Source organism: Cyprinodon variegatus, unplaced genomic scaffold (genome assembly GCF_000732505.1).
Source record: "Cyprinodon variegatus isolate N-32 unplaced genomic scaffold, C_variegatus-1.0 Scaffold1172, whole genome shotgun sequence".
Lineage (NCBI taxonomy): Eukaryota > Metazoa > Chordata > Actinopteri > Cyprinodontiformes > Cyprinodontidae > Cyprinodon > Cyprinodon variegatus.
Window position 1 is genome coordinate 60,921 of NW_015151625.1, and position 27,794 is coordinate 88,714.

General features: G+C 36.0%; 2 protein-coding genes across 4 annotated transcripts in view; one reads left to right on the top strand and one right to left on the bottom strand.

Moving 5' to 3' along the window:
- Positions 1–58: 58 nt before the first annotated feature.
- On the bottom strand, positions 59–12,237 carry LOC107101924 (serine/arginine-rich splicing factor 3-like). 3 transcript variants are annotated; one of them, XM_015401014.1, is made up of 7 exons: positions 12,100–12,237; positions 9,755–9,798; positions 5,543–5,753; positions 4,375–4,509; positions 1,906–1,944; positions 1,745–1,831; positions 59–591 (listed from the first exon to the last, which is right to left on the bottom strand). In XM_015401014.1, exons 2-7 carry the CDS (start codon positions 9,759–9,761, stop codon positions 564–566), a joined length of 507 nt encoding a protein of 168 aa, XP_015256500.1. In that variant the 5' UTR covers positions 9,762–9,798; positions 12,100–12,237; the 3' UTR covers positions 59–563. The 3 variants fall into 3 exon arrangements, with proteins under 3 accessions (XP_015256500.1, XP_015256499.1, XP_015256501.1); XM_015401013.1 differs by having other exon boundaries at positions 60–591; positions 9,755–9,801; positions 12,100–12,234; XM_015401015.1 differs by lacking the exons at positions 59–591; positions 4,375–4,509; positions 5,543–5,753; positions 9,755–9,798; positions 12,100–12,237 and adding an exon at positions 2,569–2,942.
- A 12,488-nt stretch (positions 12,238–24,725) lies between these two features.
- The window catches only part of LOC107101922 (peptidyl-prolyl cis-trans isomerase FKBP5-like), a 17,775-nt gene continuing 14,706 nt past the window's right edge, over positions 24,726–27,794 (top strand). Inside the window, exon 1 of the mRNA XM_015401012.1 lies at positions 24,726–25,013. The gene's annotated coding sequence lies outside the window, so the exon portion shown is untranslated. The remainder of the gene's footprint in view (positions 25,014–27,794) is intronic.

The following is a 27,794-nucleotide window of genomic DNA, read 5'->3' on the forward strand; positions in this document are numbered from 1 at the left end:
TAAAGCTGATTGGAAAAAAAACACCATCTTTAGTAACAGATATACAGTAGGTAAAATACAGAAATGCAGATGGGGACATCCTTCAAATAACAGCACCAACATCTGTTAAGTCCCTGTTTCACAGTGATGCAAAGAAAATAGAAATAATGAATAGAATAAAGCAAGCAGAAAAAAAATTATAAATCACAATTTATTTAAACAGTTAAAAGATGTTTTCTACTAAACCAAAGACAGTATTCAGTTTCAAAACATGCAGGACAAGTTCATTTTTGCAGGACAAATTCATCCATGAGAACAATTATACAAAATGGAAAAAAAAAAAAAAGAAAAAAAAAATAATAATAAAATAAAAAAAAAACTACTTCTGCCACAACAGACAAATCAGATAAAAGTAGAACCATCCCGGCCTTTGTTGTTCTTTTAACGGATATCACAAAGCATGACATAGCAACCCACATGGGGCGCTTTTAAAGTTTTAAACAAAATTTAAGAACGAAAAGTGGCACTGTAAAAACGTTCCTCTTCAAAATCTTGATATGACCTTGCAGAGCAATCCAGGATCTTCATTTCCTATCATGAGACCTGGAACGACTATGAAACAAAATCAACTGGTAAATATTTTGCATTGATAATAAAAACAAATGTGTTCAGAGTAAATATGGTGTGATCAAGCATGGGCCAGTATATATATATATTCAAATAGAGCTCTATGAAGAGAATTTTAATAGTTTAGAATTTTTCAACCTTAAACACAATTTACGGTAAACCAGACACCCATTATCGTCTTGGAAATAAATTCTCTCTTAAACAATATTTTTGTGTGTGAAAAAAATAAATGTAACTACTCTTTCAACATTAATTGAGCAATGTCCCACAAACAAAAGTTGGTAACTAGTGTCGGACTTAACTGGAAACTTCCTACCGCTGACTGAGGAGCCCGGCATGAAACACAGAACCAAGGAGAAATCAACTTTATCTGTCCAATTCATTAATAATTGACTTTTGCTTTCATTGCCTGCAGATGAGGCCAAATAAAGTAAGATACGTGTTCAGTCTTAATAATTGTGTGTCACTAAGTCATTTAAATGTGGCAAAGCTGACAAACCAAAGGTTGCTGGCTCACATATGTGCTCATTTCTATTATTTTAACCTCTTTTTCCACCTATGCCAAAAATTATGCCCCGTATATAAAACTGCAGCTTTAGTGCAAAATTAAAAACTTCAGCGGGGTACCGAAGAGTATATCGTTATTCTTGGTTTTCATTGACTAGCTCTAATTTATTAATTCAATAAATATATTTCATGAGTATGACAATCTCATCATAATACTATCTTACAAAGTAGGGGTTTTTGATTGAGAAAAATATGGTCATTAATCTGATTTTAAACTGATAATTCGTATTCTTTGCGTAATAAGAAATTGAAAACGGTAAATATTTGCTTTATGTTTAGTATGAAGGCTTTTTAATTTTACTTACCACAGTGACCTGAAAGCATAGTAACAGTAATGAGATATTACTATTATGGCCAAAAATATTTCCAAACAGCCAAATTAATCTCCTGAACAAAAGATATATCTGGTGGCCATCTTTCAGTCCCTTGGCAAAAGGTGGCCCTTGGCTTTTTAAGCTATTCTCTTATTACAATCAAATAATTTTAAACCATGAAAAGATATACATTTTTTATTTTTAATCAAATAATTTCCAACCAGCCCATGCTTTGATGTGATCTGCTTTAACTGTACCTCCTTGATCTGGAGAAGGATCGTGAACGCTTACGATTCTTGTCTCTGGACAAAGACCGATATCTGCGTCTTTCTCGTGACACAGACCTGAAGGTAAAATAAAAATGTTTGCATTTCATCATATAAATGCATAATTTAAATATAGTTCTTCTTAATCTTACCTGCTGCGACTGCGACTCAGGCTTCTCCTCCTGGGTGATCTATGAAGTGTATTGTGTAAAAACAAAAAAAAAACAAAATTGAAACAAATTCAGAGAAGGCTATACTTTCCATGTCAATACTGAACCCTTTGGGTATTGGATCCCAAGGAGGCATGAGGTAAAAACTGGAGGGTGGGCACCCTTATTTTCCCATTATTTAAAAGGATTGGCTTCATGAACTGCAGCAAAGCCAGCTCATAAACAAAAAATGATTCAAAATGGACCATCATGTAGACATTTCTATGTACAAACCAGATTTTGGGGCTCGACATAAAGACTTCCTTAAGCCACATTAGCCTTCTGATATTTCCACTCAGATCTTACATTACAGTGCACTTCCTGTTTTTAATATTGATGTTTATTCATATGTTGTGAGGCTTAAATTAATAAAAACACAAGTGTGAAAGGATTTGCAGTTTAGAAAAACAACCCAAGATGCCCTGATGTCGAGCCTTTAAAATACACCCATTAGATTTTGCAAGTGAACATTTTGGAACTGCCAATTGTGTTTTAGAAGAGTTTTTTTCTATAAAGACACACTTGATCAAAGAATAGAACTGCTCAGGAGCTTTGAAAGATCCATAAGATATAATAACTACAAAAAGCAGGATAAAAGCAACTTACTATTTTTTGGGGTTTAGACAAGATAGAAATGACGCAAGGAAGCCAGACTGATGGTGAGGGAGGTCGAATTGCAGAGAGGAATTGCCACATGATGCAAATGTTGCACTTAAGAAGTTGCTTGGTGAGTGGTTGGGGGGGGGTGTTGTAGCTGTAGATTTTTTTTCCTGCTTTATTTTGGGGGGAGTGAAGAATACTGACTGATGTAACCCAGCGGCTGTTCCCATTGATACAGCAGATTGTAGAGCATAGAAAGGGTAAAGGAGATGATTGGTTGATAATTTGAAGTGGACCACTGTTGTTCGGATATAGGTCGGAGGACGCAGAGGAGGAGGCTGGGAACTGCATGCTCAGGAACCAAAAGTTTGGTGGGACCTGATGGCTGGCGGTGGCGCCTGGGTCATGTGACAACACCAGCCTCGCTGGTCAGCCATCACATGATGCTGAAAGAAGACTAGTTGACTGACTCAGATGGTGAGAAGCGTGGTGGTGACTCTGCAATGGGGTTCAGTTTTATTAATAAAATGGCAACTGAACTCAAAATAAATAAATAAATAAATAAATAAATACAACTTCAGATACTTATGTTTAAATTATATATGAAAGAAAAAACAGAAAGACAGAAAAAAAAAACAATTTTGGGAGTTATAGACTCCCTTGCAGGCATCTGGATTTGGTACAGCCTTTTTAGGATGGGGAAAACAGGTGGGATAACTAAAAAATACTTTACTTCAATGCAAAACACCATAAAAATGTCCTTTATGCCGAATTTCATATACCTATAGAGAAATAAACATGGCCATATTCACAAAACATCTTTAAATAGAAAAATCTGAAGAATCAAAGAGGTAAGAAATACTCAAAAGGCATTTCCGTTTCTATGTTGCATTTCAAATATATTTTGCTCCACTGCTGAGTCTGCAATGAACAAATAAAACTGGACATCCTTGTTAACTACAGGTCCACAATACGTCTCAATCCTGTGTTTGCTGCCTCACCATGCTCCTACAACCTTTTCCCTCCACAAAGTTCCTTACTTCGGTGTAACCACGCCACTCATGGCAGCATAGGCATGGTTAAATATTAAGAATAGGTATAATACCTTTTCGAATTTGACCTGTTTGTATGCCAGTTCACGTGGATGTAGCATAAGCAACATTAGCAATACGCCACCATTTTTTTTTTACCATTGTTTCCTGGTCTCTTGCAGAATAGGGAAAAAGCTACCCAAACAGCAACCCTTACCAACTGCCTGTAGGGGATAGCAAGGCACCTAATGTTAGCACCCTTTCCAGCACTGACTTCAATATAGAGGAGGACCAAAATGGACTTGGTGGAGAGCATGTTCATGCGGCTTTTCTGGTTTGCTCAACAAAGGTTTTAATTAAAGACCAACACTCATGTTTTAAACGTCAGTTTTCTGGTAGGGCACTGCTTTATTTTGATCTGACAAACTCCAAACAAAAAGCAGTAAAAAAAAAAAAAAAAAAGTGGTTAAATTGAAGACTTTTACAATGAACTCAATCATTTAGATGAAGGCCTTTTTTGCTACAGCTTCTAGGTCAAAAGGCTAAAGCTGCCTTACAGAGGATTCAGAATTTTCGACAAGGCACCACAAGTATGAAAGATTTTGTGAAAATGGCCATGGATTATTTTTTATTATATGTAAAAAAAATTAGATGTCATTTATGATCGCTATCTTAAGCTGGATTGAACTGCGACGATAAATTAAGATAAAAAAGATTTAAGAGCCCTAAACTGGTTCTGTTTCAGTAAATTTAGAGTAACTGAAAGGAGTAGAAAGCATACCTGCGTCTGACTGGGGGACTACGTCGCCTAAAATCATCTCGGGGTCGTCTGCTCCATGATGGAGGAGGGCCGCGGCTCCTGGAGCGCTTCTCTCCAGTCGACAGCTCAACACGCACACGACATCCACACATGGTTCTATGCAGAATAAATACAATATGCATTTACTTATCCACACCTACTTTCAACTCCAAATTACTACGGTCGAAAATGCAAGCTGTACATGTATCAATCTATTCTGTTTAGCTATGATTGAGAATGGGGATGAATAAATAGCCCGTTTTGAACTGCCTTTCAAAAGGTTGGAGCTTTCAAAGCCGGTGTAGCATTCCCATACACATTTACCATATTACTTTCACTTTTTCAGCTCTTAACTTCCTGGGGTTTTATTCTCTCAAGAGACGTAGGACAACTAGAGATTCCCAGGACTTGTTGAAGGGTTGGGTGTTTTGAGCAAGCTATCTTGCAGTGCTTTGTTTCACCAGAAGAGGCAGTAACTGAAGGCTAGTGTACAAAAGGGGTCTTTATATCTTCAATTTGTCACTCAGTTTATCAAAAATTTGCCTACTTTTAGATCACAGGTTAGATGCTAGCAGCCAGCTTGTAAAAATCAGCATAAAATTATTTTATAGTACACACGGTATAAAGGCTTCTGGAAAGCAAATGATTACAAAGTCAAGGTATTAATTCTTTGTTCATTTGGCTTGATTCTATAAATACGATTTTGAATAACTTTTTTTGCTGTAGATATGAAGTTTACCCGGTATTATAATAAAAGAACAAAATAGTATTTTTTCATTTTTTAGCAATCAGTGTACATGAATCACAGCAAAAACTATCAGATGCAGGTTGGTAATCAAAAAAATTCAATGTCCAATGACTAATTACTGTTTTTTTACTGATTACTAATTTACTGGTCAGTACTATAGGTGGTTAAAAATAACAGTAGTGTATTCTTGTTACTGCCACCTGCTGGACTGAAAGTGTAGTGCAGTTCCTCTCAGTCTGACTGTGCTGGAGCTTTAAGGGTAAGATTCCTTTTAATGCAAAAGGGGCTATGAGGCATTTTGATAGACTATGGGTAGTACAGGACCTTATATTAATCCAATATTTAATTCGTTGAAGTTTTTTCCCCAACAATAGAATTATAAATTTACCACTAAAACATTACCTGCCATCCAGTTCTCTTACAGCATCGGTCGCATCTCTAGGATCTTCAAACTCTACAAAAGCAAAACCTGGAGGATTTCTGGCCACCCAAACACTTCTTAAAGGGCCATAATAGCCAAAAGCCCGTTCTAACTCTGTCTTGTTTCCATTGTTTCCTAGATTTCCCACGTAAACCTTGCAGTCTAGAGGGCAGTCACGGTGGAAAGCAGGATCTGAAAAAAAACCAGATACCAATGATCCTAGTTTGTTGTTTAGATATTTAACGATTTTTCTTCTGTTGTAATTTTTCCCTGTTAATTCAACCAAAACACACACAAAAAAAGTCTGTCACACATTTTCCCATAAACCAAAAAAGAGCAGAAAGATGATAAAATCTTATTTTGTCCACCCTTTATCAAAAGAACTAAATAACCTTTGCCAAGCAACTTACAGCAAAAATAAAGCATTAAAAAACATCATGTTCAATGAACTCAATAAAACTAAGGAAAATATCAACATATATATAAAGAGAAACATAAGGAAAAACCAACATGAACCTCTTCATATCAATACTTCCTAAATATACTAAGTTTAAATATTTAAATGAATTGACAAATATACTTATAACTTTTGAGATGTCCATGAGGCGAATTCCACAGTTTTACCCCAGTAACCAAAGGACACATCCGATTATGTGCAAATCAAAATGATATTTTCTCCTTCTGAACTAATTTTCTAAATGGAAAATGTGTGGTATTTTTTCCTGGTTAATTTTAAGTAGTGATGCACAATATTAAAAATTTCAACAGATACCTATTATTTTCTGCTTTGCATGACCGTTACCGATTCTGATACCGATAAGTTCATATTTAATAGAATCTTTGCATAGTCTGAGGCTTGTGGTGGATACAGCTATGAAAAAAAAAAATTTAGTAGCACTGACTTGTCTATAACAGAAAAAAAAAGAGGTTTTGGCTCTTCAAAATTTTTTTTGTGTCGTCACACAAAAAAGCAGTCTTTTGCTTTAATCAAAAGCAGAAAAAGACAATTCAATACAAACACAAAGAGCATCCCTTGAAAACTTATTACTGAACGAATCAATGGTTTAACTGTAGAAGTCTTTGTGAAATCCATTATTTTCAAATATAAGATTATATGCACTGTCACTTAGTAAAAAAAAAAAATGGAAGCAAAAGTCGATGAAAAGAGGCCATTAATCTGTGACTCCATGCGTGCCCATCTCACAGCTGATGTGAAAAACATGGTGAAACAAATTAACGCTGTGCTCGCTGTTCAACCGCTCGACATCGGTGTGAACCGGACCCAGCAGGTGCAGCAGAAGCAGCGAGTTTACATGCAAAGTCAATGGTTGACACGCGTATAGGCGCAGCAAAAGGTCCCGCAGCGCGTTTTGAGCAGCAGGCGCTGCGCGGGAGCGTTTAAGCATCTGCCAACGCGCTCCTGCTGATCGAGATGGAAAAATTGAAGTTTTGCTGCTGGACGCGACGCATCAACCAATCAGAGAAGCTGATCTGGGAGCTGACAGCGAGACAGACACATCGCTCTGATGACATATGATATTAACGCAAATGAAAAAGGCTGGATGGATGAGAAGATGATGAAAGCGTGGCTGAGGGAGGTGTATGTGAGGAAACCAGGTGGTTTTTTCCACGCATCACCATCGCTGTTAATCTGTGACTGCGTGCCCATCTCACAGCCGATGTGAAAAAAAAAGGTGAATCAAATGAACGCCGTTATCCCGGGGGGTCTGACAAAGGAACTTCAACCGCTCGACAACGGTGTGAAGCGGCCGTTCAAAGTAAGGCTGCGAGCGGCGTGGGAGCGATGGATGACCGACGGAGACCACAGTTTCAGGAAAAGTGGAAGGCAGCGGCGGGCGAATTACGCCACCGTTTGCGGATGGATTGTAGATGCTTGGACTAACGTGTCTGCTGGCTCTGTTGTTCGAGCTTTCGCAAAAGCAGGCATTATTTCTGAGGAGCCGCCCGGCACGGAAAGTGACTCTGACAGCGAAGAAGGGGAAATTGGCATGTCTGATTTAGCGCAGCTGTTTAATTCAGAAACAGAGGATGATGACTTTGATGGGTTTGATTAATACTTTGTAATAAATACATGAATCAAGCACAATCATACTCAGTTTTGCTCCCGCTCTATTTTTCTACCTGAAAACTTAATTCAACAGCAGCCTTTGGGCCGCGTCGCCTCCGGTTTCACCGCGGCTCCTGGCAGGTGTTTTTTTTAATCTAAATAATCTAAATCTTGCAGCTATATTTGCTGTGATCAGTGGGAATAAAGTAGTTTTAATATGTTTTTAAGTGAGAAAGTCCACCTGAAAACTTCATAATTGTAGTCAGTTCATCCAGATTATTATCCTGCCTATACTATTTCTGTCGGAGCCGCTCAGACCCCCACATACCAGCGGTGCACCGACAGTAGAAATCCTTTCAACAGCAGCCTCTGGGCCGGGTAGCCTCCGGGTTCACCGCGGTGGCTGGCAGGTGTTTTTCATCTAAATAATTTTAGCTGCAGGCACCAGGATACCGGTAATAAAAGCGAACATATTCCGTCGGCAGGTTTCAGGAGTTTAATTTAATTTAGAAGTGATCGCAGCGCTCTGTCATCTACGATGTGTCTGTCTCATGGCCAGCTCCCAGGTTTGATTAATACTTTGTAATAAATACATGAATAAAGCACAATCATACTCAGTTTAGCTCCCGCTGTATTTTTAAATTAGCAGTAGAGCTATTTAAAGGTAGTAGAGGATATGTACCTGTATATAAAAAAACGCGCCCTATAGTCCGGTGCGCCTTATGTGTGTGTTAAATACAGAAATGGCACACATAACTGAGACTGCGCCTTTTAGTACGGTGCGCCTTATGCGTGTGTTAAATACAGAAATGGCACACATAACTGAGACTGCGCCTTTTAGTACGGTGCGCCTTATGGTCGTGAAAATACGGTAGTGTATTCTTAAAAATGATGTGAATAATGAACAGTTGCTTGAATACATGAGGCTTTGTAGGCCTTGTGTATGTAGCTTTTTGAATGTTAAAAGCTTGATCAAACCACTGAGCCATTAAGCTTATCATGCTAACCTGACTAGCATCTGACATCCATACATCTGTGGTAAAACTTAAGTGCAGTCCGTTCTTATTGATCAAGTTGTGGATGCGTGTTGCGACTACCTCTCTAAGGGCAGGCAAAGATGTGTCCGATAAGAAGCGATGCATCAGGATGGTGTAACGTGGCTCCAAAAGTGCTATCGAATTACATAAACCCTGGTTCTCTATGACAGAAAGAGGCTGATTGTTGACTGCTATAAATTCCATCACTTTGTCGTTAATAGCTTTAGCACTATCACTTGAAAAGTTTTTACAGCTTTTAAAATCTTTCTGAATGAAGAAATCTGTCCTCCGTGTTGTTATCTTAGAACTGCTACCTGCCACCGCAGCTGCTTCGCACTCTATTAGCTCAATACTTAGTAATGAGCTATTAGGTTTGTTGTGTTAAAATCTGAAGCCTTCTTTTCTCCTCTTTGAATTCTTGCTGAACAAGTTTTGCAAACCGGAAAAAAAAAATAATAAAGTTTGTTCATTAACAGGTAATGAAGGAGCCACGCTTGGATCCTGCTAGTAAGGCAGCGCCAAACCCAGCTTTGGTGCTGCTCTGCCTGCATAAAATGATGCAAATTTGATCTATTTTCTATTTTTAAATCGAAAAACTTTACGAATCGTATAAAAAAAAAAAAATCCGCCAAATCAGCTGATATTTTATCGGTTTGATAAATAATGTGAATCACTAATTTTAACATCTTGCTTTACACTTAAGTGACAAAATCTTCAAGGTTTAATAAACTTACAAAAATAAAATACTTAAAAAATAATTTAAAAAATTATTTACTGGGGTGTTCTTGATTATCAACTGTGTGTATAATTCTCAAAACTCTCTTCTTTAATGTAAAGTAATTCTTTAATGTAAAGTTTTTTATATTCGACTGATATGTGTTCCCACAGACTCCTACACAGTAGTTTAAATATGGCACAATGATTGAAATATATTTTCTTTATTTCACAATTTAAAACTTCCTTCACTATTTCTAAAGCCATCAAGCAAACCCCCATTTTAGGACATAAAATATTTAGGGATTCATGTGAAACCAAATAAAAAGGACAACAGTTTTCTTATAAACACAAACAAAAACAAAAAATCATACCTCCCATTTCAACAATCAGCTTGATAGCGTCTTATGCTCAGATACTTCTGAAACAAATGCAGAGATATATTGTTAGTCTTACACTTGAAGTTTATTCAGCTACATGCACTTAATTTCAAAGAGTTGAAAACCAACAATATGACAATAACAATAATAGAAATGTAGATTTGTATTTTCCTTTTTCAGTGTTTTATTGTAATACTGTCATGAGTACAGAGCAATGAAATGAACTGCGAAATCTGCATTTAACCTATCCCCTTGGGGAGCAGTGGGCTGCCATTGTGCGGCACCCAGGGAGCAGTGTGGGGGTTGAGGGTCTTGCCCAAAGTGGTAGTCTGTGGAAGAGGGGCTTGAACTCAGAACCTCTGGATTCCAAGCCCAAGGCCCTAACCACTAGGCCGCCACTTCCTTATGTTGGTAAGGTGGCAAGTCTCCAATCTTGCAAACAGGGAGCCTGGGATCGTATTCCCCAGCTGAGGGGAATGAGCTGCCAGCATGGGTCCTTAGGCAAGACCCTTCACTCTAATGCCTGCTTTGGGAAGTAAAGGCCTAGTGGTTAGGGCGTTGAATTTGAAATCCTGAGTTCACGCCTACAGCCACTCTGGTCCCTGAGCAAGACCCTTAACCCCACACTGTTCCCAGGCGCCACAATGGCAGCCCATTGCAATAAAACGCAGGAAAAAAACTTTTTATTATACTTCATCCAATCATTAGTAAAAATGGGATGGTCCTTCCAAATTAATGTAAATTAAAAAAAAAGATCCACAAGAATATTGAGGATAATGAGATTTTCGAGTTTGAAGCAAGACTAAAAAGAAAAGCTGTGAGAATTCGGTGAAAAATAACCATTAGATGACATTTTTCAGGCGCATTTTGAAGTATCGCATTAGAAGAGCTTGATAGAAACAGCAAAATTCATATCAACTGACTAAAAATGTTAACACCCACTTGGTTTGTCTTTTGACTTAAAAGAAAATCATAAAGAAAATAAAGAATATGCTTTGTGGAGGAGATGAAAATTTGTTGAATAAGTTCCGATATAGCAAACATTAACCTTACTATTTCAAGCTGTCAGCTGAATGCAAGCATTGCACTCATCACTGGTTGGCTAATATTGACTGGCATGATAAAAGAAGTACAACTTGCCTGGTTGCAAAAGATTTATTAAAACATAGGCTATTTTCTGTTTATTACAGCCATGGCTAACATCAAACGTAGTACGATGTTATACTTTACATCGCCAGGTTAAATTGCTTCAATGGGTTCTGCAGGGCCGTCCAATTTTCTTCTTTTTGTGGCATTTTTAAAGATTACAGAAAATTTGCATGAATTTTATGGAAATAAGTGCAATAAAAGCAGGAACATGTTCCCATGCAATGCAGCATGTAGTATTTGCATAAAGTGCAGCTGGTGCTGAAACAATATTGCTGAAGGCCAATTTGATTTTCAGCAGGAATGTTTGTTTCAGGGTGATGATGGTCTTCACAGAATTAGGAAAGAAACTGTTCCGACTTTTTCTGATGCAATGTTCCTCAATCATTTTCTTTCCCCTGTTGGAAATCAGTAACTGTTTACTGGATACTCAGGTAGGATCTGCAACAATGAGCCTCACCTGGTGAAGCATTAACTAGCCCCCATGGTTTTGATGGGTGCTTTAAGGAGTCTATGGTTGTTCCTGTAGCACCGCTGTGTAAGACTTAGATCACCTTCTCTATAGTGGGTCTTCTTATTGGTAGATAGGAGACCCACCACAGTGGTGTCATTTGCAAACTTCACAACCATGATAATGGGGAGGATAGTCGGGTATCATGTGTAAAGAGAATGAAGCTGCAGGAATGAAAACGCAACCTTACTATGTGCCCATACTGAATTTGACCTCAGTTCAACATTTCTAATTTGTATTATTTCTCTATTTAACACCTCTGATATGCGGACCTCTGCTCTCCAGCCGGGACCCACACCAAATGGTTTTATGGAATATGGACCAGAAACCCCTTAACCACAGCTTTTGACGCTAAAGTTAGCTGCATGAATGAAGCAGCTTAACAAGGAAGCCTTTAACCCTTTTTATCATATGCGTTTATAAGTCACCGAAATTAAACTGCATGATTCAATATCATTATTCTAACGTTTTCTAATAATATACCTTACTTGTTTAAAATAATTAAATATCAGTGTGTGGTAATTTCACAAAACGACAATTTTGATGCTATGCTAAGAGCTAACCCTTTCTTAGAATCTGCCACAATAAGAGACCAACACCGCGAGCATTGGCAAATCACGGTTCACAATAATGTTTCGCAAGCAGACGTTAAGATAAGCATGGAAATAAAAATGCAACTCACCCTTTTATTCAACTGTTATATCAGAAAGTACAGACGGCGTATTTAACGATACCTCTTAACAAGAGGCTAATATATTAGCCCGTTAGCAAGCGACACCGCTGCAGAACGCTCTGCTTCTTCTTCGTTGGTTGGTTGGTGAACTGAAACGATGCGTTTTAAATAACACTGACACCTATCGTTCAACTGATTTTTTTTAGCGCCCTTTTAAATTTTACACACTTTTTTAAATCACAAACGTCAATGTATTTAAATTATACTGTATGCTATTAGATAAGATACAGAACATAACTTTTCTTCCCAGAAAGTTTTTAAATAAAAAATCTGATTGAGACTCTGTTTAACCAACTACCTTCAGTACACATCTAAATGGTAAATACAGTAGAGGTTCTAGACCAGATTTACCAGGAGGTTAGGGAGGGGTGGTTTTTTTGTTTTGTTTGTTTGAATGAAACAAAAACAGGGCAAAAGTTCATAATTGATGTATTAAGTAACACAGAGAGCCATTTGTAGCTCTGGAATCCTCATGTGTTGTAGAAAATAAACTGTGATCCTTACTCAATATGACTAAATGTAAAAGTGCATTATAAATAAATAAAATTGTAAAGGTAAAAAAAAAATAAAAATAGTCAAAGACAAGAGACGTATCAGTGGTGGCTGTTCTAATGCATCTCAATTTATTTATCATACATTTTTTTCTGTATTACGTATTTGTTACAGGGGCCATAACAGGAGTCAAGACCAGTTATACAGAGGCACTGGTCCCTGGTAGTAGTGGCAGCATCATACCATGTTTCTTTCTTTTTAGTTTGCAGGAATAACAACGAAGCAAATCCTTATTAATAGGAAAATAATTAAAGCTTTATACAGGTCAATTGAGGAAGAAAAATCTTTTAAGGCTGCAAAAGAGCTAAGACTAGTAGGGATGTTCATTGTGATATATAACTATCATGCTTCTGTTTCTTTGGCTGTGTTTTTTTTAAGAAAAGATATTTGATTAAAAAAAAAAAAAATATTTCCAAACTTTGCTTTAATTTTTCCTTCTTGGCCACTTATATGCACTTGTATAATGCTGTACTCTAAAGTCCATTAGTAAATTAAAGGGTCTCGCCAAAACATAAATGTTGACTTAAAGTAGCTTTTCAAACCATATTTAAAGCAATGTGTCATTTAAAGCCTATCTATTGTTTTTACGAGTCTATTCTTTCATTCAAATAATGAAGTAGAATAAGACCACCTTGTAGAGATTTTCTTCTCTGACACATTTGGTATTACATTTTGTCGGGTGAAAATAAGTGCATTTTCTCCCTTGAATCATCAGTCTTTCTTTCATGTCAAGCTGACATTTGAAAGCAGAGTATGGAAGTCTGACTTTGATGGACCATTTTACAGCCTAAATTTCTCCTCAAAAAGAACATAACTGCAAGCTAGAAACACACAAAAAGCAAAAACAGGGAAGAAATTGATTGTAATGAACTAAAAATGCTCTTAAGGGTATTAGCACATTCTCCAGTTGGTAGATGTTTTAACTTTAATATTTCTAAAAAAAAAAGTCAAGAAACCTCTTTTTTAGAGCAAGCTGCTCAAAATGATAAACTAGTTTAAATAATCTGTGATGAACATATAATCAGACTCCTTTTTTTACTTTCTAATTTTTTTTTTAATATATATTCTTTGGTTGCCCCTTACAGACCTAAATATTCCTACAATGGGACAATAAAGGAAACTTCTATACTATATTATCAAATATAAACTATCATTTTAAGTTTCACTGTCTGTTTATATTATACTTTTTGCTTTTCCAAATCAGATTTTTTGAAAAAACTCTTTTTCTAAATAGAACTACAAAGACATAAAAATACATATTTAATTTAAAGAATCTGTACTTACTGAAGAACTATTCAGTTTATGCCAGCTTTCTAAATCCATAAGATTTTAAACCAACGTTTTTATGACCTTTATCCAGAAATATGACATAATTTTCTTAGCGTGCACCCACCAGTAGGTCACCCAATTTCCATAAACTGCATTATTGGGGGCTGTGGGTAATAATTACATGAATGGAGATTTGTGTAGGCACATTTAATGTGCGTATATATGTTTATATGTACAAAAATAATTTATTTGCTCACTTATGGGACTTTTAGAGTATTGGGACTCAGAAGTTAAATAGGAATCTGGAAGATATTTGATTATATATATGTCATTAATAATTTTACATATGGTTGCATTGCTAAAATGTATTTTTTGCTTGATTATCTAAAAGAAAGTAATTTATTCAAAGAAAAAAAGACTAAATACCAAAAACTCCTTCAGCACTCAGCTGACAACTTCCTGAATATAAGCAATGACTTATATTAATCACCAAAGAAAGAGAAAAAAAGTTAAGGTACCCAAAAAAACCATTTGACATAATATGGCGCACAATCTGACCAGTAACTGCTCTCAATTTGCAAGGAGATGGCATATCTGTAATAAACACTGAAGTGCCTGAGTGCTGGCATAAGGACTTGAATGTGAAGGCAGTTACATGTTGTGTCATCTTGTTCCTAGTAGTGAGAGGTACATCAAAAGACAGCTGCAGAAGTATTTCAAGTATCTGACAGCCCCTTAAATCAGTTAGTTAAGGTGATCCTGCAAAAAAAGGATGTCCGGTTAAGACAGAAGATAGTATTACAGGCACCTGACAGGGATTGATAGTGCTGGCATTTTGGGAGATGAAGGGCTGGGTGGTTGTATAAGGCAATATTCTGGCAGGTTTGACTGACTCTCTACGACACGGTGCAGGATGACATATGTGTCTGCCCTCACGTATTCTCTGGCTCTGATATCAGGCTACTGTCACGTGTGCATCCCACATACCGTACAATTCTACTACATGCCCCAGTAATAAGCACATTTAACCTGGTGATCATAGATCATTTGACTGCTTGCTGACTGTTTAAGCTTCCTGATAATACACGACTTGTGGTATCATGACCTATGACTTCTAATATCTGATATATAGATAGTGCAAACTTGTGACTAAAATCAACAACATGCCATGTGCCAAATTACATTAAATTACATTAGACGCCTCTCCTTGGTACCTAACTTTGTCCTTAACAGTTCTTTCTCTGACAGTTTATGTTGAAATAAAATATTTATTTTGTTTGAAAGCTTTCGTGGAAATGTTGTGGTCAATTGTAAGAGGTAAGTATGTATATTAATAAATCAAATCAAATTTCCTCTTTTAGGCGTCAAATGTTAATACGTAAAACATTAAGTGGCCGGGAGAAAATATGTCAATCGAATTTAATTCAACATGAGATAAAGTACTTTGAAAAAGTGTTGGCTTCCTAGCTTATTTCTTATATAAAACTAATTTGATTATGACCTAAAAACAACATATTTAAACACAAAATGCAGCTTTTAAATGAAGGTTTTTGTAATTTTAGAATAAAAAAAAAAATCCAAACCTATACTGACCAGCCTGAAAAGTGATTCCCTCCTGAACCTGAACACCTTTAGACCTTTAGTAACATCAACTCCTATCAAGCGTTTACAAAAGCTTGGAATGAGTCTTTAATTGGTGCTGTGGAAGGATCTTGATCCTCTCATCTTTGCAGAATCTTTATAATTTAGGCACACTGAGGGGTTTTCAAGCATTAATTGTCTTTTTACGGTCAATCCACTGCATTACAGTAGAATTTACAGCAGGACTTTGACTAGGCCTTTTCAAAGTCTTTATTTGATTTTTATTCAGCTATAGTTGACTTGCTATGGTGTTTTGAGCTGTTATCCTGCTGCAGAATCCAAGTTTGTTTCATAGATCACAGAGAGATGCCTGGATATCCCTGTTCAGTATCTCAAATGTAGACAAAAAATGTCTAAAAATGTATGGTTCCATTTTTCACAGTAAGTTTTCCTGCTCCTGAAGCATTAAAACTACCACATACCATCAAGCCACCAATATATTTTATCATGTATGTTTTTTTCTTCCTAAAATGCATTGTTGCTATTATGTATTTGGTTATTATACATTTTTTGTTGTTTTTTTAATAAAAATGGTTTCTTCATAGAATGGTTTATTCATTGTGTGTAGACCAATTAAACCCATATCACATCAGTGTGATGTACTTCCAAATGCTAGTTAATATTCACCCTCACTAAGCCTTCAAGATGTGCTCTTATCTCTATTTTTAATAAAATGAGCAATAAACAGGACCATTTGTTATTAACCAGGTACTTCATTTTAATGCTTTGATCTATAAGGCTGAACTCATGACACTCAACTTGACCCTAAAACGATATAACTTGGAAAACATCTGCCAGCGTTTTAGTGATTACATAAGAACATCGGTAAGTCAACAAACTAGGTTATTGCTCAACAGGGAGAAAACACCACCAACGACCCCTTGGAAGGGTGTAGGTGGGCGGGCAGAAACTGTTTGTATGCTTCCTGTTCAAAGGCACCATTGTGAATAAGTGTGACTCTGTGGAAAAAGCGAGTAATGACGTTTCTGTAGAGCTCTGGCCATGGATCTGTGACATCTACCTCTCCCGGAAAAGTGAAACACAACAAAGAGAAAGATGAGTGCAGCTCGTTCGTGAGCAAACTTGCATATTGCTCTTATTTAATAAAAAAATACAAGACGCAGTATGTTCAGGGACTTGTCTATTATGTAAATTGTTATAATCGTATATTTATAATTGTATATAATCAGTGTTTAAATTCAGTTTCAAATAATTAACTCCCAACAAAAATGATAAGATTCTGTATGCTATGCTTATTCTACCACTGATAGTGAGATAATATGGAAATGACCATAAAGTCTTATTACCCCAAATAAGGAAACGTGTCATGTGTTATGAACTGACATACAGTTGGTTTTCAGTTTATACGTCTACAAAGCTATATATAGCTATATTTCTTGGAGGGTTCCAGTAAATTGCATTGAGCTGACACTCATATCATGTATACCACATCATGAACATCTCAGCAGGCTAAATACTTTTGCTCATATAGTGTATGTGTAACAAAGTATGTTTAATAGGAATTCTGTTATATGGAAACAAATAGAAAAACTCACAATATAAAGGGAAAATGTAGAAAAAACAAAAACAAAAAAAATTACATTTACATTAGATGACACAACCACATATTAATTTAATATATACACAAAGCTATACATTGCAAAAGGGTTCTTAGCTCTTTAAATGTTTCATATTTTGTCAAGGTACAACTTTTAGTGCAATCTAAGTGAGTTTCATGTAATTGGAAAATAATTAGGGGTGGGGGAGTGGGGATGGGGGGATGTTCAAGGTGTCAAAAAATACGAATCTTAAATATTTTGTGTAGATTAATATTCACCTCTTTTTTGCTGTAATTACAACCAAAGTCACAGGTGAAATTACTGATACAGGGCTGTTTGGTATGTGTCTAGCAGCTTTGCACATGCAGAGATGGGGGCCCTGCTTATTTGTTATAAGGCTTTGATCTAATTCACCTTATTTCACCCTCAATAGAACTGCCTGCTCAGATCCTCCCATTTTCATGATATAACCACTATGTTTCACCATGGTGGCCATGTCTTCAGGATGCTGTGAATTGCTTTTCCTCTGGATGTATCACTGTGCTTACAGTCCAGATCGTTCTATTCTACTCTTGCCTGACAAGAGGACCTCCTTTCCTGTGAAGCCTACATGGCTTGCGGCAAAGTGAAAAATGTACCTAGAATGACCTTTCAACAGCTGACTCTTTTCACTAGTATCTCATTAAGCGTGTCACTAATTGCTATCCTATTAACAGATTTGTTTATGCTTTATGGATGGCCTTTAGGCTGCTTCCCTGATAATTGCTCTTGTTGACTGACCATAGGTAAGCTTGCAGTAGTGGTGCAATCACTATTTCTTCAGATGATGTATTACTTGGTGTTTCGTGCGATGTTCAAAGCTTTATGCTTATCTATTTCTGCAAACTTTTGCTTGGCTCCTTGGTTTTTCATGACATTGCCTGTTCAAAAATGTTTGCTAACAACTCTCCAAGACCTTTACTCAAAATCTATATTTAAACTGGGATAAAAAAAAAAGTTTTCTATTTAGGACACATCTGAAACTTTATTTGTGGGGGTTTTAATTTCAAGTGTTGAGTACAATTTTCAATTATAAATTGTTTTAAGGGTTTTGTCATATGCTTCATAAAATATTGCTAGATTATTGCTATCAACAAAAACTAGATTATTGCTATCAACAAAAACTACGCATTCATCTAAGAAAACCTTTCTGTGTCTAGTCTAAGAAAATGTTCGAAAGCAAAGAGCAAAAAAAAAAACACCCATTCTAGCTAGAAGATTGCACAATAAGTTGATTTCCTCCCTTCCCCTTCTCTTAATTAGCTCGCAACATTTTCTCAGTTATCTATTTTGGATTCTTGGCAGACCGCTCTAACAAACTCTCTCTTCTGGGGGCAAAAGTTCAGGGATAAAAGGGATCGCTCGGGAGATTACTCCCATGTACGTAACATGGATGCCTGGAACACAAACAAAGAGCATTATGCTGCTCAGCTTTATTTCAGTTATAGCGTGCAGCTTCTCTACCCACCATTTTAGCTTTCATATCACCAAAACTAAGGAGTTCAGACTCAATTTGTTTTCTTAGCACATGTCCTCCCACTGCCATGGGATCTCCTTGTAGCTGTTTAAATAAAACATCTTTTTTTTTCATACATCCACTCAGGGCAGTGTTTTTCAATCAGATTAGTACGGCACATTCTGTTCTGTTTCACTTCCTGATGACTGTGCACAGCCTCTATCCCTGAATGAACTCACCCGCATGCTTCTGGTTCCAGCAAGGCACCCATATAGACAAACGTATATTTGCTAACTGCTCGACAGATGTCAGGACCTTTCACAATAACAAAAAAAATGTGTAAACCAATTGAAATCTAATTAAAGCTTCATTGCTTATTTATAAAGGTCAGCAAACATATATGCTTAGAAGCCATAAATTAGACTGTATGAGAATAAAAAGCGTATGTGATGTGTCGTAATTTGTTTTGTGCGTACTTCTGTGTTCGCGCCCTCAACAAAACAGAAACAAAATGCCTTCCCTGCTTCAGGAAGGAAAAATAACATCTCAAGCCAAGTGTTTCTTTAGAGATCAAACCATGCATGACAGTCTGACTCGAGTCAGAAAAGTTTATTTGACCTCCTTTAAAACTGCGTGACCAAAGAAGGTGCAAACAATCCTCCTGGGTCAAAACAGGTTAAAAGTTAGGGAAGAACTCACTTGACTCAGCCCGACATAGCAGGTCTGTCTTTAGAAGGTCACTTTTAATTAAGCATGCATCTATTTCCAATAACTATCACACATCTGTGGAAATTTTTCCTTTTTTTTCCTTTTGAATAAAATGTTCTAAAACAAGTGTGTGTGAAAGCTGCTTTCTTCCGTTAACCAGATGGTCGGAGGATTACTCAGCTAGTTGACAACATCCCTGTGGGTTTGCAGAATCAGGTTGACATGTGTTATGTCACCTTCATAATTAACAGAGGTTCATAATGTTCTTCCCAATAGCTCCCTGTTGTCAGCCAGCCATGTCATCAGCAGTGTCTTCCCAGGCTTCAGGACTCACCCATTGGCTCTAAACTGTTTGAGGTTCCTATTTTGTGCCCAAAAAGAACAATTTCTGAATGTCTATATGCTCAAAAATAATTAAATCATATTTTCTTATTCTCAGAAAATAATTTTATTATAAATATACATATAAAAATAACAAGTGCCACAGAAAAATGTAATACATTTCGTGTTAACACATAAATAGCTAAAGCATCAAAACATTTCCAAAAGAATAGATATCATTACGTTGTGAGAACAGAATGTGCATTTACATAACTTCTAAAACATCCCCAGTACAAGTTCTAAAAAAACATGCTTGTTCTTTTTAAAACAGCTTTACAAAAAATAGTTTCAAAACCATTTTACTGAAAAAGAGTTCAAGACCAAGCTCTGTGAGATTCCCAGTGAAAACAACGGTTCATTAACAAGCAGATAGTGACATTACAGAAAGTCATGCAGAGGCTATATTCTCCTTTTGAAAATGAAAGACTCCTGGAAATTAGATGCAATTCATCTGTAATTAAACACATTTATAGTACTGCTTTAGAACCTGAAGTTTGGCTGTACACTTTCATTTTTATGACTTTTTCAACACAGCTGGATTTCTTTTACACATAACTGTTAATGTCGTGCATTTCAAGGCTAATATTTCATAGAAGGCTACAATCTCTAGATTAGCCTACATTGTTATTAAATGCCAATTTTAACTACTGCAAAACCAAATTATTCCACCACAATGTATTTTCTACAAATCCAATTGTTAGGTTATGTATAAAGGATATTTAATAGCACACCAGAAGGACCAAAATGTTAAAAAGCAAATAAATCGAAAAACATATCCAGCTACAACTAAGAAAAATAGCTATATGTTACTATACAATTATACAAAAGAAAGCTGAAAAACCTATTCTAAACATTTTAGAAGCATATAATTACATGTAGTATTTGTATAAAATACTTTTTGACTCACAAAACACAGTTCAGAACAACAGTCCCTCAGACAGCATGGAAAATAAGACTTTAACTGGAGTATTGCTGCTTCCTTAAACTGATATCAGGCATTGATGTGCACACTAATCAACCAGCCAGATTGGGATCTGCCAATGGTAGAGAGCGTCGTAGATCAAATACCGAAAGGTCTAAAAATAAATCTGTGCAATTCTAGAGAAAGGATTTCTCTTTGTGGATTGTGATTAGCAATTTGGTTCAATGCCTTGAACTGCTTTGATAGTCTTAATGCTTTAAAAACGTATTTTTCTTAACAAGGATAAAAAAAAGTATCAGAATTAGTAACTCGTAAAGTACCTTAACCTACACTTATGATGAACTTTCACAGACAGTTGAAAAATTAACAAAAGCCACCAAACAGTTTTGTTTTTAACTTTTAGGTCAAACTTATAACACCAGTTATGCAATTATACATGCAAACCTTTGAATGCTGTTCAGTTAACTAGAATTTCATTTACAGTGTACTTGTATTGTTAGTATTCAAAGAAGCGTCGGCGTATCGTTAAGAGTTCAGCTCAGTGCATAAATTAGTCGACCCGAAAATGAAAGGAACATTTGTAGGTCAAGGGGAAAAGTCCTGCACTTTTTTGTTTTGCAATCTGTTTCCTTACTAAACAACAGTTACAGACAGTTACCTTAATGCATTACCTTGACACTTTGAGGGTACAAATATTTTATACACTAAAATATTTGTGAATGCACTATAATCCTGCTTTACCTTTATTTGTAATAAAACTTTAAATGCAGCCTACCCCCTCCACAGTCATGTATTAAGTAAGAACTTTTTTCCCCGCAGTGTTTTAAATACTACAGCAGTTAAAAGTTTGTTAAACAAAAAAAAAACAAACAAAACAAACTACTCTAGGGTTATTTTACATTAACTATGCACTATGTGCAGATTCTTTTAACAGCTCAGGCACAGTTTGTCTAAATAGTCTTTTGATTATTGCAAAGTCCTTTAAACCAGATAATGTTCCTTATTTTACACAAAAGGAGTATTTTGCCTTAAATATCCTATATTACATCACTTAATACTTTAAACACTTGTTTAATACTGCACACATAGAACATTCCACAATACGTAGAAAGTAGAACAGCTGACACTTAAATTAAAGATTTAACATATTTTTATTTTGTATCTCTAAATTTAATAAAAAAAAAACAACAGCAAACCAGTTTACTCAATGCTAAAATTAACTAATTCCTGTTCAGGGTTATTCTAGGCGTATAAACCCATGAAATGAAATATAAAGTCTTGGATAATGTCTAATAAGTTTAGTTCATGCTCCTTGTTTCGTATTGTTATTATTGTCAGTATTTAGGGATGTTTTGTTTTGCCTTAATTCCATTAAATATTCAACAATTTATTTACACTCTACTAGTGAAGTAATTGAGCATTTAAAATTTTTTTGATAAGTCAAAGAAGTTTAGATTTTGGTCTGAAAGTTTCTACATATTTACAGCTTTGCAGCTAGAAAACAACTTGAAAATTAAAAGTTTTATGACCAGATTTCTTTTGCCGTGCCTTTAAATGTAACTTTACAACAGTGGCAGGATTTTTCTTTACAGATTAAGGTTTGACTTGTAAAACAAGGTCATAAAAAATTACATATTAAACTTTGCAGCTTTATGAAAAGGAATCTCATATGATGTCACCTGAACAACATTTCAGTGTGTTTACACTCTTATGTAATCACAGGAGGAGCAAGTTAAAACCAATTTAAAACAGCATGCAACAGGTACATCCAGATTTATGAGTGGATTCATAAGCATGATACTTTTACCTCTATAGTGCTAAAGACACTAAAAAAATATAGGTTCACTTATTTGCATGAGTTAGGTCAACACTTTCCTCACAACAGAATTTAAGACTAGAAATTTCTTCCATTGTAGCCAACAATATGGTTAGTTTTGCGACACCAATACAATGAAGCATAGATGCAGGAGAAGTTAGCTATCATATATGTTCGATGAAGTAAAGACTTGATCAATGTGACAGAAGCAATCTCTGAACAGTATAAAAATACAATTAAAAAGTTACATAAAGTGTTATTTAGTAGGTTCTAAGGTAAAAATACTGTTATTATTAACCACTGCAAGGTAGAGCAAAGGACAGCCAAAGGTCATTCTTTGATTACTATTATCATAAGTGATGCATACATGCTTGTATCTCTTTAACACTGGAAAAATAGATAAGGATACATCTTTGCGTGTCTATGCTCCAGAAATGAGAATGTTGATTTGCCAACAAGACAATTATGTTTAAAAAGAAACAATGGAATTTTTCAATTTAGGATTAAGATATGCAATACATTAAACATATTGGTTATAAAGGTCTATAATATATTTGGGAAAAAAAAATAAAAAAATAAAAATAATAGCTGAGAATTTTCTGTGCCCTGTAAAAATGCCAGTGAAATCTTAACAAAAACAATCAACTTTTAATTAAGAAGCAAAGAGTCTAAATGTTTATGATCAAATGTTTCCAAAAAGTCTGAATAGTTTTAGCTGAAATATTGAAGAAAGTGGAAAAAATATACAGAATATAGGCGAATGTTTTGTAAATCAAATGCTTTCTTATGTTACAAAAATACATTTATTTTAGAAGTGAAAAACATGGAGGAAATGTACAAATCTAAACCTGGAAGACATGAAATGTCTATTTCAATTATATATGGGGTAAACAAAGATCATATATTTTATAGTCCAACTTATGTTGGCAACTGTGGCTCATTTGGGTAATGTTATGAGGATTAAAAGGTTGCGGGTGCAAACCCAGCTTCCTCCTTCAAATGTGTCACTGGGCAAAGAACTTCCATGTTCCATTTGAATTATACAGGCTTATTAATGTGTGCACGTATGAGCAAATATCTTAGTATATGACATGTAACGCAATATATTCGTATATATCATTTCATGGACACAGTATCTGCAAGAAGTGATGAAAATGTCAGACAGAACTTTGTGTTCAGATCGTGTCCCCCTTGTTTGTCAGTCGATGGGAATTTAAGCACGCAGGAATTAAGTTTCTGCATTAAGCTGGGATTTTTCCTTTTTTTTTTTATCTGACAAGTACAATGCACAATTTCACAAAAGACTTTATCAGTGCATAAACTGCAAAAATGGAAATCTAAGTCATTATTGCTTAAACTAAGTGAATTTGTTCTTGAATTAAGGGGGTAAGTGAGACACTTTGCCAATGGAACAAGACAATTTACAGTTAAAATAAAGAAAAAGTAACTGTCTTATTACAAGTGCATATTATCTAATTATCTTATCTTAAGAATAAAAATACGCATTCCACTGGCAAATCATGCCATTTACCTACTAAAATTAAGAAATGTTTACTTATTTCAATATCATTTTTGCAGTGTACAGTTTTCAAATATTTAATTCAATTGAAATAATTATTTCATCTAATTAGAATCGCTCCATCTTTATAGTTTTATATTATTATGACGTGGCTTCTCTCAGCGCTGCTGCACCCTAAAGGCAACAAACTTATTTTCAAATAACGGCATATATTAAAACACATAATAACAGCACGAAATCACAATCGCACCCCCGGAACATAGATAAACACGCTGAAAGAGAAGACAAAAACAGGCGGGTTTATTTGTTGTTTTTGTTTTACCGTCCCTCTCAGATACAGTAATCCGAAAAAAGTGCGCGTCTTATCGGGATCTGAGGCGTATATTTATTTACGCGTCTGAGCGCGTGTGTCAGCTGAGATGGGAGGAGAGAGAGAGGAGGACAGGCTGCAGCGGAACAGGCTGTTCCCAGCCTGGCACGGAACGGGTTACAGGTCAGGGTGTCTATTGGAACACAGTGTTCTCATCAGCAGCGGTACAGCTACAGTACAGCCGGAACATTGTGTTACTTTGTGGCTGCTTTCCAAGACCTGCCCGTAATTTTACACTAAACACCCTCCCACAACTCTACACGTTTCTGCTCCCCCCACTTTTTTTTCTACTCTCTCTCCCTCTCTCTCTTTCTGTCATTTTTTTTTTGTGTGTGTGAGTTTCTCCACAGTGTCATCTTGAAGTCAGACAGAGCTGCATGTCGGGGGGAAACTACACCGGCACAGGCAGTCATCATCAACAGAGAAAGAAGGGGGAAAAAAATAGGGGATTGAGATTAAAGAGAGAAAAGAGCGCTCTACCTAAAAAAACCACAGAACATAAAGTCCCCAGCTGGATTTAAGATAAGGAGACGCGCATACTTGAATTAATATAAGAAGACGCGTTCAGCTGCAGCGGCTGGGAGTATCCATATTATATACAAACACAAAAAAAGGCGGATCACATGAGAATGTAAGTGTGTTTTACATCTATTTTTTTAACTATGTTGCAAGAAAACAAACTTGGATTAGAGTTCATTTAGAGCCGAACCCTACCGGCTTTTTCTGTCATCCATGTCATCCAGATTGACTGGACACTTGTTATGCGCAACGATTTCATTTAAGTCACACAAAGTAGTGAGACAAATGTGCATTTTGGGGTCGGTGCAATATTCCTTTTTTTTTAAATACGACTATTTTTGCATGTGGTCCACGGTCGTGTGGGTCCCAGAGGAGGAGGAGGAGGAGGAGGATGAGAACATCCAGGATCCCGGCAGGCTTAGGTGTCTTCTTCATAAATTACAGGTTTCATGGCTACTTCTTAGAATTAGAACAACTCCGGTACATTGTGTGCTCTGTTTTTTTTTATTTTAGTCACGATGCTTATAAGAGATCACAACACAAGTTCTCTGTGTGACTGTAAAACCATTGACTAATAGCTCAGAAGCAGGTGAGAAAGTAAAGGTGTGATCTTTGCACAGTTTCTGACCTTAATATTGGATGAATTATTAACAATTAGGGGTGATGTTAAAAAGAAAAAAAACTATTATCAAAGACTGTTAAGCATATAAGTTAAAATAAAAAAACAAAACAAAAAAGGTATACTTTTTTTTGGGGGGTTAAAAATCTTCAAAACAAAAATTTCCACTGCTGAAATATGTCCAAAAAGTGACCTCTGTGAACTTGACTTTTCAAGCCTTTCATGCTTAATTGTAACAGGTGAAAGCGAGAAATAAAAAAGAGAATGAGACAATGCTTTGAGATGTTAGTGTACAAGTTTATCACACACACACACACACACACACACACACACACACACACACACACACACACACACACACACACACACACACACAGTGTCCCCACTTGTTTAGGTATGAATCAGCAGCTGAGTACGGATGTGAGACAGAATGTACAGATACACTGTGTGAGGCTCTGGATGTGCTCTTTGGCTCATTGTGTTCTGTTCCTGCATTCCTCCGCAGGGTATCTTAGTTTTTGGTACATGAAGTCTATACATGTTATCTTATCTGAAGTGTAACCAAATTTATACTCTGTTTATTTCAGCGTCTCACACTTGTGCATATTTTATACGGCAGATGGTAACCATAGCAGAAAAACAGATCAGAATGGAGGGAATTGGAAACTTTTGCTCATAGGTTACTGTTGAAAATGTCAGTTTGTTAAAGTACTGGTTGTTTCCTGGTTCACATTATGCACCGGCATAAAATAAATGGTGACTAACACTCTCGGTTTGTCAATTTTAAACTCCCCCACCACACACATACACACACACACACACAAAAATGAAAACATTTGAAGCCTGATCGTACATGAGGGGGTCTTCGATTGGCAAACGCCGTCAGGCTTTGCCAGCGGGAACTGTGAATAGAAGGAACATTGTGTTCAGACACAAACACAGACACACAGACTCTCTTACGCTTAAGTTACATCTAAGATCAAATTCATAACATTTATAAGATGTCATAAAAGGGTTTTGTGGCTGATGGAGGGGACATTTTGTTCTCTTCTTGCAGATAAACACTTTTATTTCTCAGAGTCACAAAAAGTGAAGGAACCGATGAGGCAAGTCTTTGCAGCTTCAACCTGTGGTTTGAGGTGTGCACAAGGCACAATGGTCACAGTTTATAAGAATCATTTCAAATTATGATCAGTGTTTAGAACTGTTGTGGTGTTGACTCATGCAGGTAAAGATTCATGATTATATAATAAGAATATGATGAAATTATGATAATCCTTGCAAAAAAAATGTATTCAGAGTGATTTAAAGCAGAGAGTTCAAAACACTGATCTGTCTTAACTTGAACGACGGTGAAAGAGTCATGAAACACTTTTTTGTTTAAACAAGTTGTCCAATAAGAGGAAGCTTTAAAGACATTTACATGGGAATCATTTTTCTCCCTCTAAATCTAGAATTTTAGAAATAAGCGTTTAGTGTTTAATAAGTGTTTAATATTTTTCTTTATAAGATTTAGATTTGAAAGAAAAATACTTTCTCTACATATCTGTTTAGAAGAAAAGAAAAGGAGCATTTTTTTGTCCTGTTCTTGAACAGAGATACCCTTTATTACTTATTCCTACATTCCCTTTACATGCACTTCATATCAAATAATTAGCCAAAACAGGGTCTTGAGGTTGCAATCATAAAATCAAACAGTTTAAAGGTAGTTTAAAAAAAGTAAAAAAATGTCACACCCTAGCAAGGCACAAATACATCTGCTCCCAGACTTATTGAAGATTTTTTGTGACTTCTCTAAATTTCACTAATTTAGCTAACCACAGCAACGTCTCCACGTGGTCCGTAGCAGTGATCTGCAAGTATTATTATCTCAGCTGCTGCATATAATCAAGTAATTGTGCTTGCCAATGGGCTTTAGCAGGACAGTAGTGCCTTTCTATTGTCTTTATGCAATACAGAGATAATTGCATCAAACAGGACTTGGTTGTTAGCAACTCTTTAGAGAAACGGACAATAATTGCTGACAAGATAAAAGAGTCATCGTGTAGCAGCTCTTAAAGCAACATGTCATTACAGTTTTTATGGGTTTGGCAAACTTCTGTTTTCTTTTTTTTATCGCTCCACATGGATATGTGAGATGTTGGCAGCAGACCTGTCCGTCAAGCTACATACTGAACATTTTTTCATACAGCCTTGTTTCATCACCAAATGTTTCATCACTGCAAGAGCCAAAAATATATATGTATATATATATATATATATATATATATATAT